The 18,687-nt window shown below is 62.7% G+C and overlaps 1 protein-coding gene across 2 annotated transcripts in view; it reads left to right on the plus strand.

Annotated features, from left to right (window-relative positions):
* Positions 1-18,687, plus strand: part of KCNQ1 (potassium voltage-gated channel subfamily Q member 1) — a 380,806-nt gene that overhangs the window by 81,229 nt on the left and 280,890 nt on the right. For both annotated transcript variants that reach the window (XM_005904430.2, XM_070360257.1), the window contains exons 3-6: positions 13,510-13,636; positions 14,065-14,143; positions 14,594-14,690; positions 15,284-15,424. In XM_005904430.2, the coding sequence (XP_005904492.2) occupies positions 13,510-13,636; positions 14,065-14,143; positions 14,594-14,690; positions 15,284-15,424 (444 nt within the window). The remainder of the gene's footprint in view (positions 1-13,509; positions 13,637-14,064; positions 14,144-14,593; positions 14,691-15,283; positions 15,425-18,687) is intronic.

The following is an 18,687-nucleotide window of genomic DNA, read 5'->3' on the forward strand; positions in this document are numbered from 1 at the left end:
TGGGATGGACCCGCATCCAGATCCGGTCCCCTGCTTTGGTCAGCTTCTAGTTCTGGGTCAGTTCTTTTTCTTTTTTTTTTTTGATGTGGACCGTTTTTAACGTCTTTATTGAATTTATTACAATATTGCTTCTGTTTTATGTTTGGGATTTTTGGCCCAAGGCGTGTGGAATCTTAGCCCCCTGACCAGGGATGGAACTCGTCCACCCTGCGCTGAAAGGTGAAGTCTTAACCACTGAACCGCCAGGAAAGTCCCAGGGCCAGTTGTTAAATCAGACACTTTGAGAAGCTGGGGCTCCTGGCAGAGGAAATCGCCCCTCCCCCAGGACCCTCCTCCCCTCACCCAGCAGCTGAGGCAGCAACTGGGGTCGGGGGCTTCCTTGGGGTGAACAGCCCTCAGCAGTGGGGCTCCTGGGCTGAAGGTCAACCCCATGTAGCCAGCCCAGGACTGAAACAGCCCCGCCCCAGGGAAGATGGGAATTTCCCTTTAATACACGTCAGGGTGGCCGCTGGGTGCCTGATGGGGCCAGAGGCCTCCCTCCTGCCCTCCCTGCTGGCCACTCCTCCTGGGACTTGGGGCCTGCCTTCCCGAAGCCACCCCCCCACCTTTCCTCTGCTTGGAGCCCGATGCCTCTCCCACCAACACTCCCCTTCTCCGGCCTGGGGCCTTGGTTTCTGCTGGCCAATGGCATCGTGAGTCTGTGCGTGGAGTGGGGAAGGGGTGGCTGATATTCTGGGACCCCTTCCCAGGAGGACGTGGCCCAGACGCCCCCGGGGACCCTTGGCTTGGCCTTGGTGTCCAGCTGCAGCCCTGGGCACCGCTGAGGTCAGGAACCCACGATCAAGGTGTGGGGTTTGGTACCTGAGTCTGGGCGTGCGCCTCTGGGGGGCCTCTCACCCAGCTCTGGAGGGTCGGTGTTGTCAGGGCCATCCCTAAGCTTGCCGAAGTGTCACCCCGCCTCAGCTTCACGTTCATGTGGGGTTCTGTGCGTCCGTGCGCTCACGTCCGCGGTTCACAGGGAGTCCCCTACGTGCCGGTGAGTTCGTCCGAGAGCACGTTAGTAAGACCAGCTTGTTCCTAGGTCCCACACGGGCAGCCTCAGCACCCGGGTAACAAGGTCGGCCGTGACACGGATGGCCTCGGTACCTGGGTAACACGGTCGGCCGTGACACGGGCGGCCTCGGTACCCGGGTAACACGGTCGGCCGTGACATGGGCGGCCTCGGTACCCGGGTAACACGGTCGGCCGTGACATGGGCGGCCTCGGTACCCGGGTAACACGGTCAGCCATGTAGTGCCCTTCTGTGCTGATGTACGCTTCTCACATTCCTTGCTCCCCTGCTCAGTTATTTCCACTTGTGTTTGCATCGTCTCCGCTTGGCTCTCCTTAGCAGTGCCAGCTGCATCACCGGCGCCTTTACGCCTGGTTCTGGGCATCCTGGGCTTGAAGCAGAGCCACTGCACCTCTGCTCTGCGCAGCCCTGGAAAGCACACGGAAGCGCAGCCACCCGTGACACACACTGCACGCACGTGGCAAAGCGCCGCAGTCACGTGCAGTGGCTCCCGTGATCGGACGTGCACGCACACGGGCGTCTTTGAAGGTTCGCTGTGAAGGTTCGCGTGTCGGGGACCTGCTGTATAAGGGCCCCAGTCGTGCTGGATCAGGGGCCCCTCCTAATGACCCCGTCTTAACTAATCACAGCTGCGGGGACCATGTTTCTAAATAAGGTCACGTTCGAGGGGTGCAGACTTCACCGTGTAAGTCTGAGGGCACACAGGTCTGTCTGGGATCACCCCTGAGTGGGGCGGGCTGGTCGACAGGGGCAGCGGGAGTCACTCTGACCTGCCCTGTTGGTGTGAGAGGGGAGGGGCCCTCAGGGGCTGTTGTTGCCCCTGGTACTGACAGCCCAGCCTGGTCCTGGACCCCTGCTCAGAGCCCGGGACTCAGCCAGAGCGGGACCGGAGAGGCTCCTGTGTTCCGGCCGTGCGTCCTGCTGGGCGTGACCACAGTGATCCCATGAGCGGGAAGTGAGGTGGCTCCTGGTGAAATGAAAGGAGCGGGCAGTGGAGGAAGCTGGTCGCGGGGGTGGACTGGCCCCGAGAGGCAGCGAGAGGAGAAGGAGGTGAGGGGCAGGGGAGAAGCCACAGAGGTGAAGCCCAGGGCAGGAAAGAGAGGGCCGCTGGGGCGGAAAGGAGGCTGTGTGGACAGAGGTGCTTTCCCCACCCTGGGTGCTCTTCCCTGGCGTCCCCGGAGGAAGGGTGGCCTCGGGCATGGGCTGGAGGCCCATGTGCCCAGCAGGTGTGTGCTGAGTGGCCCACAGAGAAGCCGGAAGCCCTCAGGGGCAGGCCTGTGAGTTAGTGTCAAGAACGTGGTCCGCCCAGAGCACCTGGCTTGCAGCGGGTGCAGCCGGATGGACTGGCGTTCCCAGCATCGGGAGGATGGCAAGCTGGCCCAGCAGTTTCAGGGGGCAGGGGTCAGCGTGCTGGAACCAGGATGAATACATGAAGGAAGGAAGGATGGGTCGTTTCCTCGTTTTTATCTGCTTGGGAGGAAGACGTTCCCAGATACCAAAGTACAGGCACTCGAAGAATTTCACTTCTTGAAATGTGGGAGCAAAACACAGGCAGCTTGGCTTCATTTGGTTTGCAGCATCATCAAGATTCTGAAGCCTGGTGGGTCCTCCCTGTCTCATCATCATGGCAAGTGGTTGCCAGAGAGGCCGTGGGGAGCGAGAGCAGAATCCTCAGGACAGGCACGCCCCTTGATGAAGTTGGCACTGTCGTCCATCCTGCCCAGAGACCCCGCCGGCCACCCCTGCTCCCACCCCGGCCCCGCCGTCTGTGTCCGACTGCAGAATGCTAGTTGACTGCGAGGGGAAGTTAGCCTTCTTGCAAACGGTGCTGGGTTTCAGGGGATGCTGGATGGTGCATCCACCCGCACAGCCGCTGCGCTCCAGCAGCGCTGGGGAGAAAGCCGAAGGGGACGCTGTGTGGTGGGAGCTGCTTCTGGGCCAGAGCAGGTGTGGCTGTGGGTTCAAGAACCAAAGGATCACAGTGGTGGGATGCAGGGGCTCAGTGACACTCCCAACTCCGTGAATAAAAAGGGGATGAGTAACGTGCTGATCAACTTGGCAACTACAAAGCGGATGAAAGAGACAACAAAGCGAGATAGCAAATGGAGAGTAAGGCGGGAAGAAGCCAGAGACGTCCAATTTTATACTAAATGTGAATCGCTTGAATCCCTCTGTTTAAAGGCAGAGACTGCCAGAAGGGTTTTTATTTCTATTTATTTTCCAAAAGATTTACTTTTTGCTGCAGTGGATCTCGGCTGCTGGACTCGGGCTTTCTCTAGTTGCGGCGAGTGGGGCGCCGCTCTCTAGCTGCGCTGCTCCGGCTCCTAGTTGCAGCGGCTTCTCCGCTGCAGGGCGCTGGCTCCAGGCTCCCGGGCCACAGCAGTTGTGGCTCATGAGCAGGCGCTCACGCTCACGCTCTGTAGCTGTGGTGCACGGGCTTCGTTGTCCCTGGCATGTGGGATCTTCCTGGACCAGGGACCAAACCGGTGTCCCCTGCATTGCAGGGCACATTCTTAACCACTGGACCACCAGGGAAGCCCCCAGAGGGTTTTTATTTTTAACAAACACATTGTTCAAAGGAATTCAGTCAAACAAACTGGTCATGACAGTTGAAAAATGAAGGGAAGGCCAAGGGATGCCTAGCAAGTGGACACAAAAGGAAAAAACAGATGCAGGGTGGAGAGCAGTGGGGTCAGCGCCGCTCCTGGCCCGGAAGAGGCACCGTTTCCAGAAGACACGGCTGTAAACTCTCATGCCTCCGAGAGCAGAACAACACATGGACGGCAGAAGCTGCCGGAAACCAGGGGTGACCACAACACTCATGGGACACTTCAGGACATCTCGCTCAGGACGGGCGACTCCAGCCCGGGAGATACAAGTCACAGCGTTGACGGTTAGAGGTTGTCGTGTGGGTCGTTCTGGACTCCGACAGGAAGCCCGGATCACTGTGCCTGGCACCTACAGCCGTGAAGCCAGCACCCCCAAACCCGGCGCCTTCAAACCACCAACCTGCAGGTCTCACAGGCGCAGTGTGGGCAGGGTCCCCGGGGACAGCCCACCTCTGTTCTGCCTGGAGCCACTTCCGGATGGTGGGCCGCGCAGGGGAGGCCTTCTTCCCCCGGGCCTCCCCGGGCTGCTTGGCTTTCTGAGAACTTAGATCCAAGTGCTGGGAGGTGGCCGGGCCTGGGGGCCGTCACTTCACCCTCTGCTTTCGGTCTGGCATCCACAGAGCCCAGACACAGCAGGAGGAGAGCCAGAGTCTCAGGACCATGTTTCAAACCCGCGTTTCAACTGTGGAGCCTCACAGTGGGGCGTTTTCTTGGTTTGTGCCCGTGGAGCACTTGTAAACACCAATCGTTTCACGTGACCACGCAAACACCTGACACACTTTGAAAAATTGAGATGAGGCTACGTATATTAGAACCCAATACAATTAGAAGTAAATGGCTATGAGGTCGCCAAAAAGGCTGAACCATTCGGGGATGAAGCGCGCTCCTGAATGGCCATTGGGGAGCTGAGCGTGGAGCGCGCAGGCCGAGTTTGGGGCTGAGCACAGCCCCTCTGGGCGCAGGAAGGCACCTCCTGGCCCGCCCCCGACCCTCCGGCGGCCCCGAAACCGGGGACGTTGGTCGTTTCCGCACTGTTCCCCCGTTGCTTGTCAGGGCTGTGTTTGTAAGTGCCTCTCCCCGGGACGGTTGAAACTCGCTCATTAATACAAATACTAGGACAGCAAAATATGTCGATTATATTTTGTGTAAATACACATGCACATTTTTTTTCTTACCGAATGCCTCCTGGGTGCCCACCATCCACGAGGCACCCTGGGGTGTGGGACCAGTAGGCTTTGCTTCACCAGAATCTGCCCAGCCCAGTGCTGGCACAGAGCAGACGGCCGCTGGAATCCCTCTTGCTGGCCACACCTACCCACCCCAACCCCACTGAGCGTTGGAGTGCCTGCTGACCTGGGGACACCAGGGCGGGGAGGAAGCGGGCAGTGCCGGACGCCCTGTGTCGCTGGTGTGTATCTGGGAGGCGAGCTGGGTCCCGGGGCTGGAGGTGGCTCTGGTCGCCCATGGGTTGGCACCGGCAGTCCATGTGAGGGTAAATCATGGAGGACCGCTCTCCTTCCCACCACGGGTGGACGGCCTTTCCTCCCAGGCTGAGCTCAGAAGCCTGCGGTGCTGGGGGTTGGTCCTCTCGATAACAGGTCTGAAAGTGTGCAGGGTGTGATGTGCCCCGAGGCGCAGGGCTCGGACCCGTGTGCAGTGCCCAGAGTGACAGGCACCGGAGCTTACAGTTATTATAGAACTTCAGACAGGAGGAGGGGGCTGGAGGGGCCTGAACTGGCCCCATGCACCCGGCTCTCCGTAGAGTGGGCTACAGGAAGGGGTTGCTCCTTGAGCTCAGGGGGCCTCCCTGAGCTTGGCTCGCTCCCTGGAAGAGGGCTTCCCAGGAAGCTCGTGGTAGAGGAGGTGCCCCTCTGGGAGGTGGGCCATCCTAGGCCCTGCCCAGTGGCCGCTGAGCCTGCGATGTCACAGGCAAGTGTTAGAGCGTAGCTCCCAGGAGGCTGGGGCGGACAGTACAAGGGGGAGTTCAGGGGACCCGACCTCTTCAGGGAGAGGATGCGGGCCCATCAAGGCGTGGGGAGACCCTGGCCCTCCCCATCTCCCGGGCACGCCGGGCAGCCCCATGAGTGGGATGTGGGGCTGGGGAAGGAGCTGGAGTCCCCCCCGCCAAGCGGCGGTGTTTCTCTGTGGTCTTCCCAGCACCAGGTGGGCGCCCTGTGGACTCAACACTGGGCCAGGCTCGGAGACACAGCCAAGGAAGCGGGCAGGGGAGGGGTCCACTGGCTGGGCCGAGTGCTGCTGCCCGGGGCAGGAGGTTGGGCAGCGAAGGGCTCAGTGGCTGTCGGCGGCCTGGGCGCCGGTTAGGAGGGGCTGTCTGAGCAGAGCCCTTCTCCACATGCCCCCGCCCATGCTGGGGACCCTCTCCCCCAACCCAAGACCACCTATCTTCTAGATCCTTCCTGCAGCTCTTCTCATGTCGCCTCCCCACTGCCCTTGAAGGTGGGTCCCGCCAGCACCCCCATTCCACAGATGGGGTCACCACTGGGTGTTCGGTGACCTTGGATCTTACCGTTCTCTGGGGAAGCGGGAGCAGCCTGCCCTTCTGTCCCAGCCTGGGTGCCCCTTGGGTCACAGAGGCATCACCGAGGCAGGGCCACCCCCTTCTCCCAGCACCCGACCCAGGCCTGGTCCGCAGGCCCCGTGGAGCAGAAGGTGGACCTGTGAGGGCCACTGCAGGCGGCCGAGACCTCAGGCAGGATGTGGAGGGGCCCAGGTCAGGCTGCACATTCGGGGGCGTCGTGGGACCGGGGGATACAGCTGGGCAGGGGGGCTCCCTGCAGGTCAGCCGGTTGGACTGGGGAGGGGTGGTGGTCAGTCCCCCACAGGTCCTGGGCGGGCTGCATCCCAACGCCGCGTGGGCCCCTCCGCCCCCTGCCCCTCTGTGAGGCCAGCATGTGAGCCTGCCCCCCTGGGCAGCGCAGCGCTGGCAGGGGGAGGGTGGGGGAATAGGGGGGTGCTGGTATTCCTCGGGGGGGGGGCCCAGCTGTGCCCAGCACATGTCACCAGGAAGCCCAAGGCCCTCGCCACGGGCGCGCGGCTGGGAGCAGCTGGCCACAGGCAGGCCCCAGAACAAAGAGCCTTTGAGCAGCGTACGCGCCTGCCCTGCGCACTCGGGCCAGCTGACCCTCCCGGGAATGCCGAGGCCGGCTCCCTCTGTGGCTTATCGGGTCCCACGTGGAGGTGGAACAGCTGGCCCTGGAGCCCGCCGGCCGGGCTCGGTGCGGGGGACACCAGCCCCCACCACGGGAACACCTCCTGGCCAGGACTGGGCAGCCGCGCGCCCTCTGCAGACCTTGCCCTGGTTGCCCGCATCCCCGGCTCTGGTGGTGGCATGGGCTGGCCCCCACGTCTGCCTCTCCTCTAGGCCCCTTGTCTGCCTGGTGAAATCCTGTTTACCCCAGAACACACAGGCATCCTTCTCACCCAGGAAGCCTTCGAGGGACCAGGAGCCCCTGCAAGGGCCCCCCAGCCCCTGAGTTGGCTGCACGTGGCATCCGTGGGGCTCCCGGGGAGGACGTGCAGCCTTCTGTCTGCAACCCCAACCTCTGCTTTCCATCAGCGCCCACCCCTCCAGCCCACAAAGGTCAGTGCTTAATTCCCGGCAGTTAAGCTTCTCACTGTCTTTAAAATTGGTTTTTCATTATGAAGATAACAGAGCAGTAACATCTGAGCACCAGGGAGATAAAGATAAGGGCCCATGAGGCTTCCTTGGTTGTTTGGCAGAAGCACAAAACGAACCCTTTCATCCGAGAAACCAGGCTCCACGTGTAGGCTCAGATGTGCGGGGCTGAACCCCCAGGCCACTTGCTATCTGTCGCTCGGGGGCTGGGCTCACGGGCTGTTCCCAGAGCCTCTGAACCAGGTGGTGCGGGCAGTGCTGGGCCTCAAAGCCCCCTGGACTGCGGACCACCTTCCCGATGGTTGAGAGGGTTCACAAGCTGATAGAGACGAAGCGACAGATAAGACGGCTGCGTGGACCTTCACCCCTCTTGCGGGGAGCAGTGGAGCCACGGCGATTACGAAACGCCCGAGGAATCTGTCTTCCCCCCTCTGTGGACCGGAGCTGGAAAAGCCAGATAAGCACCTGCGTCGCTGAACCTTTATCTCGACTCTCAGGCTTTGCAGATCTGCTGTCAACCCCCGTCAGCCCTGAAACCCCGTCTGTGGGTGTGGGCCGTGCCCCTTACTGGTATCGTGGTCGAGTCCGGGGGTCCGGCATCCGGCTGCCCCCTGGCAGGGCCTGCTCAGGCAGAGTGCGGGGGTCCCCAGACCAGCGCCCCCTGCCCAGCTGGCACTCAGGCTCAGGGGCTCAGACCCACCCGTGTCCAGCAGTGGCCTGACCTCTGCGCATTGCTTCCCCCGCTTGTCCTCCCCCAGGGTCTTGGCTGGGCCGCGTGGCTTTTGCACACAATGCCTGAGCTCCATCTGCTCATTTAATGCTGAACTAACACATGTGCCGTGAAGATTCAGAACCAGGGGCTCCAGGGCGGCTGTTTCTGCCCTGCTGGACTGGCCCCGAAGGTCCAGGCGAAGGCCTGAGCGCAGAGCCGCAGGGACATGGGGGCGTTTGTGTCATGGAAAAACACATGAATCACGCAGGTCACTGATTGCAAGCGCGTTTAACTTGTCAACAGTATCATGCCCTGACCACCTCCGTCTCGTTTCGACCTTCGTCCTCACCCATCAGCAGCGGTTCCCATTTGTCCCCACCGCCCCCACAGCCCCTGACAACCAAGGACAGGCTTTATTTTTATTAGCATTGTAGCAACATGCGTAGAATGTACAGTTACTGTCCTAACCATGTTTAAGTGCGCAGTTGAAACATCACGCTGTCCGCCTCCACAAGGTCCCTATCTTTCCAAACAGAGACTCTGCCCCATTAGCCACTCCATCCCCCGCCCCCCAGCCCCTGGCCCCACCGTCGACTTCCTGTCTCTCTGGATGTGACCCCTGCAGGGGCCTCCTGTGAGCAGGATCACGCAGGATTCGTCCTTGTGTGTCTGGTGTATGTCACTGAGCGCAGTGTCCCCAAGGTTCGTCCACATCCCAGTCTTGTCAGCGTTTCCTTCCTTTTAAGGCTGAGTGAGATTCCGCTGGGGGCGGGGCAGGGGGCACGTGGGTTGCTTCCACCTTCTGGCTGCTGTGAGCCATGCTGCAGTGCACACGGGTGTGCAAACATCTTTGAGCTCCGACTTCCCGTTTTCTTCTCCTTTCTTCATTGTTTGGAGGATCCGTCCAGGAGTGGGATTGGCGAACGTGTTCTATTTTTGATTTTCAAGGACCCTCCATCCTGCTTTGCAAGGTGGCCGCGCCGTCGTGCGTTCCCACCAGCCGTGCACCAGGCTCTGGCTGCTCTACGCCCGCCCCAGCACTCGCTCGGTCTCTCTGGCAGCTGCCGACCTGATGGGTGTGGGCGCCTCACTGTGGGTTCACAGCTTGCTGATGAGCAGTTGAGCATCTTTGGATGTGCTGGGTGGCCATTTGTACGTCTTCTCTAGAGAAATGCCCTCTTTAGCAGAGTTAGTTGCTCAGTCGTGTCTGACTCTTTGCAACCCCATGGACTGTGGCCCGCCAGGCTTCTCTGTCCGTGGGATTCTCCAGGCAAGAATACTGGAGTGGGTTGCCATTCCCTTCTCCAGAGGATCTTCCTGACTCTCCTCCATTGCAGTCGGATTCTTTACCGTCTGAGCTGATTTCTTCTTTACCGATTTTTAATTGAGTGGTTGCTTAGGAACTTGATTTTAGAAATAAATTTAAATTTTGCAAATAGTCACTGCCAATGGCCACTCCACACCCATCGCCCGCGATACACACGGGGGGCCCGGGACCTGCTGCACAGCAGGAGGGCATGGGCTCCCCCTGGGGGGGTTGCCTGGATGCTCAGAGCCCCCAGGTCTACCTCCCCGGCCTGCTTCCTGCAAGCATGGAGTCTCAGGTCTGTGCCCTGGTCTCAGCGCCCAGCTGCTCAGGGGCCTCTGGTCTGTGAGGCTGCCCGCAGCTGGGAGGCGACCTTGCTGTGTCTGAGGGATGGTGGCTGGGTGGGAGGGGGGTGGGAGAGGGCCCTCACCCCTCCGGTGGTGGCGGTCTTGGCAGAGGTCCCTGGTGGGAGGACGCCCCCTCCCCCATCTGCAGAACGGAGCTCAGGGCTGCATCCTTGACCTCTGCTCACATCCGGGCACACGGGCCCCACGTGGGGCCGCGGATGGGGCCTCCGCGCCGCCTCTGCTATCAGCGGAGGAGTCAGGTGTGCTGGGGGGCTCTGGGGGGCGGGGCGGGAGCCTGAGCTAGACTGGGAAGGGGGGCGGGAGGCGGGAGGAGCCAAGGGGCCAGGAGCCAAATACAGAGCGCTGGGGACCGGGGGTGGGGTGTGTGCCTCGAGCCAATGGGAGGCTCTGGGAGGCCCAGGGGAGCCTGACCCTCGCTGGGCGTCAGGGGCCAGGCCAGGGGCTTGAGCAGGGGGTGGGGGAGGGGTCGGCCGTTGCCGGGCCCTGGGGGAGCCGGAGGCCTCTGCGGCTGCTGTAGGCCCGTGCGGGTCCTGGTCTGCAGAGACGGCTGAGCCGTGGGCCTGCCCCTGCCCAGGGTGGAGAAAGCCCAGGGCGAGGAGGGCGGCTGGGCAGGGGAGAGGTCATCCTCTGGGTCTGATTGCTGACAGTAGAGGCTGGACTCACTGGCTCTCCACGGAGCCGAGAGGAGTTGTCCCTGCCCTACCCTGGGCCTCTTGGCATTGGGCTGGGGGGTCTCCTGACTCAGAGGTGGTGCCACAGGACGACGTGGGGTCAGCCTTCCTACAAGCCCTGGCCCACCCACCCCGAGCCTCTACAAATGGACAGTCGAGCCCAGTCAAAGCTCCGGAGCAGCCCCCAGCCCAGGGTGGCTGGGGCCAGAGTTCCTGCCCTGCCACAGCTTTGGGCCTGCCTGTCTGCCCTCCTGGCACCTGGGTCAGTGAACAGGGGGCTCCAAGAGATGGTGATGGCCCAGGCCACAGGGAGGCCCCGGGTCCCAGTGAGCAGCACCCAGTCCTGGGGCCCTGGACCTCGGGGAGGCTCTGGGTCCCAGTGTGCAGCGCCCAGTCCTGGGGTCCCAGCTTTGCCCCAGGTGCCACCCTGCCCAGCGCACGGGGCTGGTGGCATGGAGAGCCTCTCACCCCAGGGCACGTGTGTGCCCACTGCCCCAGGACCTCCCCTGCCCAGCACGCTGGTGGCGACACTTTGATGAGCACTGTGGCTGGGTCTCGGGCTCGCGGTGACAGGGTGAGGGCCCCCAGCAAGCAGCCCAGCCTCCAGCTGCATTCCAGACTCAAACAGGATTTGGGGATTAGCCTTGTTTTAAATTATCCCTACACCTCACTCCTCCAAAGGAGGAGTCCTGCAGCCTGAGCCCGCCAGCCCCAGGAGGGCCTGGGTAGCTCTGAGTGCGAGGCTAGGGTAATCGAGTGGAGGGAGGGGTGGGGAGCACCCCAGCAGCATCCCAGGAGGCGCTTCTTCATCTGAATGTCTGTTGTAAGCTCTTTTCTTATGGTCCTAAGACTTCTACTGCATTGAATATACTTAGGACGTGGCTGAAGAATGTATTTAAGTGATTAAAAACAGGCATCAAAATAAGAGAAAAATCTCTTTCGTGGTTGATCAACCCAATGGTGTGTGGATTTGCAGAGCTGGGGTACAGGCTCTGGGGACTGCTCTTTGGGGGAAATCTGTCCGTCCCCTTAGGGCCATCAGTGGGCCCATGGCCCCCTCCTCTGTGGAGATGCTGGCATTTACTGGCGTCTCAGCTCTGGGGACCTGGAGGTGGTGGCTCTGTGGCCCTTGTCATGAGGGCCAAACACGGAGCCGGACCATCCACACCCGCCTCCGTGCACTGCTGGGGCCTCCTTGGCCACCATCCGCTCATCACACTCTCTTAGGACCGGCTGGGCCGGAATCTTGGGAAACACACGTACGAGACAAAGCCCTTGTCCCAGGGAGCCCCAAGCTGCTCATTCCTTCATTCGGCAGATCCAGGTCCAGGGCTACCAGGGCCATTAAATGTGGCCCCCGCCCTGGTGGACTCAGCCACCCTCTAGGCCCCAAGGCCACGGGGCCTGCACGCGTCCACACTCCCTCCAGCTCCACTGTCCCAGGTGCCCCCAGGAGTTCACACCCCACCCTGACCAACTCGGCCTTGCCCACCAGAAACCTTTTCACAAAAGGAAGCCGGTACACTTTCCCACCTTTTCTCCCAGCACGCCCTGAGCATGCCCTAGACACACTCTGGGTGCTGTATGCCAGTCTGACTGCAGAGCCCTGGGAAACACCTTCCACCGTGGCTCCCTGGGGAGGACAGGCAAGGCGGGGCGTGGGACCCGGGCCTGTGCCCTTACCCGTGGGAGCTGAGTGCCCTGGCAGGGCTGGGCCCCCGGGGTGAGGACGGAGCAGGACAGCAGCTGCAGATAGTGCCCTCAGGCCTGTCCGAGGGGGCCTTCTCAGAACTTCCTTCCTCTACGAGGCCGAGGAACAGCCCATTGTTGGTGCCCCACACCTCGCTCTGACTGTTCAGAGCCCCTTAGCATTTCTTTTGCATTTAAGAGGGCTATTTCTGGGTGAGGGGGGACCGTCTTCATGGTTTTGAGAGGGATGGCGTTGAATCTATGGATCACTTTGAGCCGTTGAGTCGTATCGACCTCTTAACTGTATTAAGTCGTCCAGTCCGTGAACACGTATTCCCGTCTATTTGTCGTCTTTCATTTCTTGAAGCAATCGTTTCATTGTACAAGTCTCAAACCTCCTTAGTTGATCCATAAGTCCTTTTTTTTTTTTTTGCTGCTAGTGTAAATGGAATTGTCTTATAGCGTTCTTTCCATATTGTTCATGGTTTGTGTATAGAGACGCAAAGATTTTTGTGATCCACTTCCCTGGTGGCTCAGATGGTGAAGAACCCGCCTGCAGTAAGGTAGACCCAAGTTCCATCCCTGGGTTGGGAAGATCCTCTGAAGAAGGGAATGGCTACCCGCTCCAGCATTCTTGCCTGGAGAATTCCATGGACAGAGGACTCTGGCGGGCTACAGTCCATGGGGTCACAGAGACTGACACGGCTGAGCAACTGACAGTTTCACTTTTGTGTCCTACTCTGCTGAATTCATTTATTAGATCTGATAGGTTTTTCGCATGGAATCTTTAGGGCTTTCTATACCTAGGATCATGTTGTCTGTGAACATGGATAATTTGACTTCTTCCTTCCCGACTTGCCAGTCTCTCATTTATTCCCTAGCAGCCCTGGCCGGGACTTCAGTACGGTGCTGACTAGACGCCGTGAGCGCGGGCGCCCTCGTCTTGGTTCCGAGCTTGGAGGAAATGCTTCGAGCCTTTCCGCGCAGCTGCACTGTTCACTGTGGGGTTTTCATTTGTGACTCTCGTCGTCCAGTGGCGGGTCCCCTCCGCGCCTCGTTTGATTACAGTTTTTATCCTGAAAGGTGCTGAACTGTGTCAAGTACTTTGTGTTTTTACGTCTTTTGTGATCAGGAGATCACGTGATTTTTCCCCCTCCATTCCATTAACGTGATGTATTGTATTGCTTGGTCTTCATATGTTGAACTGACCTTGCATTCCGGGTGTAAAGCCCACTCGGTCATAATGTCTCACCTTTTCTCTGTGGTACCGAGTGCGGCGGTGGGCCTGGGCTTGGGCGGCTGGCCTGTCCAGGTGGACGATGCGGCAGACGGGGGCCCAGGCCGCCTGCCCCCCCACCCCCACGCGTTTTCTCAGCAGAGGCTCCTGGCGTGGCGCCTACCCCAGGTGCGGCTGCAAGGTGAGCTCACGCGCCCTGCCCCCGCAGGAGATCGTCCTGGTCGTGTTCTTCGGGACGGAGTATGTGGTCCGCCTCTGGTCAGCTGGCTGCCGCAGCAAGTACGTGGGCATCTGGGGCCGGCTGCGCTTCGCCCGGAAGCCCATTTCCATCATCGGTGAGTCACATCTGCCCCCTAGAAGGTACACCCCAAGGTTTCCAGACACAGGCTGGGCACCGTCCCCTGGAATCTGGCAGATAGACCCCCATCACACACACCACCAGGCAGAGTCGCCTCCTCCAGCTGTGAGGGGCTGGAACCCAAGGCCAGCGGGGTGACTTCCCAGGCGCCCCGATCAGCGGCCAGGTCTTCTGCCCCCAGATGCTGCTGACAGGGCAGGGTGGGGGTCTGGTCACACTCAGCACAACCTGAGTGTCCACCGCCCTCAGCAGCCCACGAACCAGGGCTGGGCGGGGTCTCGGGTGGCCTTGGCATGTGCCTGGGATGGGGGCCCGGCCTCCCCCTGCGGGGCCCTGTCGCGCTGACTGCCAGCCTCTGTGCTGGCGTCTGGCTGCCCGGCTGGTGACGGCGGCTCTGCCCCCCAGACCTCATCGTGGTGGTGGCCTCAATGGTGGTCCTCTGCGTGGGCTCCAAAGGGCAGGTGTTTGCCACCTCGGCCATCAGGTAGGTGGGGCTGCGGACCGGTGGCGTGCGGGTGCGAGTGCTGGGGGGCAGGCTCCAGGCCCACGCTGAGTCAGGTGCAAGCACTGGCCCTGGGAAGCAGGCTGGGACCCCAAGGTCTGGGGGCCGCAGTCTGCTGATCTGTAAACTGGGGTGATCCTGGGGCTGCCCCCCAGAAGGCCATCTGGCAGCCCAGGGAATTGAGGAACGTGTGGGTTTGGCTCCAGGCCTGTGTGCAGCCTCTGCCCTGACGCTGTGCCGCAGGGCCGCCTGGCACCCACAGGGGCCTGTCCTCCGCAGGAAGGGGGAGGGCAGCGTCGATGGGTGGGGTGGAGGCACAGGGCCGCCTGGCGCCCACAGGGGCCTGTCCTCCGCAGGAAGCGGGAGGGCAGCGTCGATGGGCGGGGCGGGAGTGCAGGCCGCCTGGCGCCCACAGGGGCCTGTCCTCCGCAGGGGCATCCGCTTCCTGCAGATCCTGCGGATGTTGCACGTCGACCGCCAGGGGGGCACCTGGAGGCTGCTGGGCTCCGTGGTCTTCATCCACCGCCAGGTGTGTGGTCGGGGGGCACGCAGGGCCCTAGCGCAGCCTCAGCTTGAGCCAGCCGGGCTGTCCCCACCCCGCCCCCTGCCACCGAGGGGCTGGAGTCCCTGGCTGGCCAGGCAGGTAGTGTGCCCACGTTCCCTCAAGCTGGGACAGGAGACGCTCGGGTAGGTGGAAAGATGGATGTGCAACGTGGGAGAAGCATCAGGATGCCTGGAAATCTGAACCTGTGCAGATCCTGAGCAGCCCTGTGAAGGCGGGGTGGGGGCCAGCCTGAACCCCTGCGTGAGGCCCGTCCCTGCGACTCCCCAAGGTCCTGCGGGAAAGAGAGCTGGGTGGGCGGGCCAGGGCACTGGCTTCACTCCTGGACGGGGAGACCCGATCTCACCGTCGACAAGTTGGGGAACCTAGATTATTTTCCAAGCCCAACGTCTGCCTGTCAGACACGCTGGCTTTTAACGTGGAACTTTCGGGTAATGGTTGGAGCTGGTCTCCGGCAGGACCCCGCCCCTGCACGTGATGCCTGTCTGGGGCACATCTGCAGGGCCCCCGGGCGCCCGCGGGCGCTGGCTGACCGAGCGCCCTTCTCTGTCTGTCTCCAGGAGCTCATCACCACCCTGTACATTGGCTTCCTGGGCCTCATCTTCTCGTCCTACTTCGTGTACCTGGCCGAGAAGGACGCGGTCAACGAGTCGGGCCAGGTCGAGTTCGGCAGCTACGCGGACGCCCTGTGGTGGGGAGTGGTAAGTTGGCACCTCTGAGCCGTGAGATCACTGCACACCCCGGGCCCGGACAAGTGGTGGGGCACAGCGTGTCGCCCCGGGTCCTCGAGACCCGCCCCCCCGCAGGCTTGAAGCCTGCGCACAGGCGTGTCGTTGGGCGGGCGGCCGGGTCCCACACTGGACGCCCGGAGCCTAGCTGTCACTGTTGTGGGGCCCCTGACGTTTCTATCTGTGATCCTGGCTTTGCGGAAGGAAGTCTGACGGGATGGAAGGCGAGTGTGCGAGGGCCACCTGCTGGGGATGTGGCCGCAGGCGGCTCCAGCTCCTCCCCCAGCCCTGGGCAGGGCCCTTCATCGCCGACCACCCCCACCCCTGCCCCGAGACCCCCGCCACCCCAGGGCCCACCTCTGTGCGGCTCAGCGCCAGGCCCCCCAGTGTCCCTGCGCTCAGGAGCTCATGGTCAGGTGGCTGACAGAGCCCACCACACCAGGCCGGGGACCTCGGGAGAAAGCGCCGAGCTCCCCCATTCTGACAGGGCGCCTGGCCCGCGTGTCTGGCGCTGGCTGTGGCTGGGGCAGTGTGCAGGGTCCCCGGGTTCTGCTCTGGGGGGCAGAGGTGGCACTTGGCCTGGCCGTGGATGGCTGCAGGCGCCTCAGCCAGGGCCAGGGTGTCTGAGCCACGCACACCCCCCACCCCACCCCGGGGCCTGGTTGTAATAGGAACCCAGCATCACTGGTGTGGGACCTCAGGGCACGGAGGACGCCCCCCAACAACCCTCCACTTGGGCCTTGTGGGGAGACAGGTCCCAGGCTCTCCTTTAGTCACAGGGTGGTCAGCAGCTTACTGGCCTGGGAGTGGCACGCGTGGGGTCCCGGTGGCCTGGACAGACCCTGGCTGTGGAGGGCAGGTGGGAGAGTGGCCCCATCTCTGGGGCATCAGCCGGGCCTGGCCCCTCTCCCTCCTCCGCAGGGGGCACTGGACCCAGTGCCCGGGAGCATCCAGGGCAGCCCGAGCCGCAGAGCGCGTGACGCCAGCCCCGGGTATGAGATGCCCGAGGTCAGGGGTGGCTGATGGAGCCCCTTTAAGTCGGGGGCTGGGTGGCTGACGTCCAGGCCTGCTCAGCCCGGGAGAGGAGGGGGTCTCAGGCTGCACCCACGAGGTGGGGCTGAGGCCTGGGGGCAGCGCCAGCTCCACGGAACTGCAGGTCCAGGCTGAGCTGGGCCCTGGACATGTCCACTTCCGACCTGTTTCCTTCCAGAATGGTGGCGGGGTGGGGGACTCTGCCTCTGCCCAGGGCCCCCACCCTCCATGGGGAGGCCTGTCCCTGCTGCTCTGGGTGGGGCAGGAAGCTGCTCGCGTCTCCATCCCCACCCCCGAGAGGCCAAGGCCGGGGCTCCTCATGTTGGCCAAGTCAGCATTTTTTTTCTGGAAGCTTCCAACATGCCAGGCTGCCCGGGAAAGGTGAGGACGTGCCGACCTGCTCTGATACTGCCTGCGGGCTGGGGCATGGCTGGCCCCCCAGCAGGTTTGGAGGGAGGGCACTTCGTCCCCTGCTCCGGCAGGGGAGGGGTCACTTTCTGGTAACAGGCAGGGCCCGTGGAGGGACACACCATCCGGGACCATGAGGATCCCCAGGGCCAGACGGCGCGGTGGGAGGCGCGTGGGTGTGGGGTGGGGGGGCTCGGCTGGTGAGCGGTGCCCGGCCCCGGCCCCCCCGCCCGCCTGCCTTCCCGGCCTCTCCCTCGGAGCTGCCCCCGGCCTGGCCCCTGCGGGCCCTGCTCCCGCGCGCACACCTGTGCAAACATCCGCCCGCCAGCCGGGAAAACGGCCCCTTTGTGCCCAGCTTGGCACCGGTGCCCTGGTCTTGCCGTCAGCTGCGGCCCCGGCCTGGCCATTGTTCCCGCGGGCTCGGTGCCCCCGCCACCCGGCTCCGGGCAGACGACCCCCATTTGCAGCCGTGGCGCCCCTGCAGCTGTTCAGGCGGGCGGAGCAGGCCGGGCTGCAGTTTGGGCTGTGCCCCCGGCAGGTCCTGGACAAGCAATCAGGACATGCGAACGGGACCGCCCGCGGTGGGCTTCAGGGCCGGGCGGCCCTCCCCCTGCGTGGCATTGCCGTGGGCCACCAGGGCAGTGAGCCCAGCCCGCACCCTGAGGCTCCCCACCTGGGGCGGATGGCCCAGGGCCTGCCTGCAGGCTGTGCTGCTGCTGGGGACTGGCACAGCAAGGCCTGCTGGCCGGGCAGGCTACCCTCCATGGGCACACAGCATCGCCCCAGACCAGCTCCTCTGGCTGGACACGGGAGACGGACCCTGCGGTTGGGTGTCTGGGCTGTGGGACAGGCCCTGCGCTGTGCTTCCTCTGCAGAGCCGGGGGTGGGGGCGGGCTGGGGGAAGCCTGCCAGGACCACGTGTGGACCCACTGGGCAGGCTGCAGGTGCCCCGGCACCCTCAGCACCAGGCTTGGCCGGATGAGTGGATGCGCCTGGGAAGCGGTCGGTTCTGTCTGGGGCCCATGGGGTGCCCACAGCAAGGTGAACCACCAGAACCGTGCTTGCTCATGCTTCTGGAGACTGGGAGTCGAGATCAAGGCTGGCTGCCTCCTGAAGCTCCAGGGGAGCGTCCTTCCCGCCTCTCCCAGCCTCTGAGGCCCAGGTGCTCCGGGGCCTGTGGCCGTACCTTCCATCTCCTATGGGGAAGCCGGTCAGTGGGTGCAGGGTCCACGCGAGAGCTCAGGACCGTCTCCTCTCAAGGTCATTAACCCAGTCACGTCGACAAAGACCCTCTTTCCAAACAGGCCTGTGTTCTGAGGGCCCAGGGGCACACGGACGCTGGGGGACGCTCCACCGCCGGGGACAGCATTGTCCCAGGTGGACTCACAAGTCGGTCCTCCACTCACCGAGCCTCGGTTTCCAGGCCGGGGTCGCCTCCACTCCCCCCGCCCTAGGTGGGGCGCCCGACGCGGGGGCGAGAGCTCCCCACCCCCTCCCAGCGTGGCGCCCCATGCCTGGCTGCTGAGGTGTCGGGGAGGATTTAAGACTTTCTTCTCTGCCCTTGGAACAAAATGCGTTTGTTTGTATTAAAGTTTGAGTGGAGGGAAAAGCAGCCTTTGCAAACACGGGCTTCTCTGTTTAGCGCCCGGGGGTCTCTCAGATCCGGAGGTTGCCAGGCTCTGTTTACCCCTGCACCTAAATTTAGAACTGGGAGTGAAAAGGGTGGAAGCCGCCCTGCGTTCCACCGCTGTTTAAAACTGAGTCTGACTCCGGTTCCTTGGCTCCAGAAGGTTCTA

Source organism: Bos mutus, chromosome 22 (genome assembly GCF_027580195.1).
Source record: "Bos mutus isolate GX-2022 chromosome 22, NWIPB_WYAK_1.1, whole genome shotgun sequence".
NCBI classification, from domain to species: Eukaryota; Metazoa; Chordata; class Mammalia; order Artiodactyla; family Bovidae; genus Bos; species Bos mutus.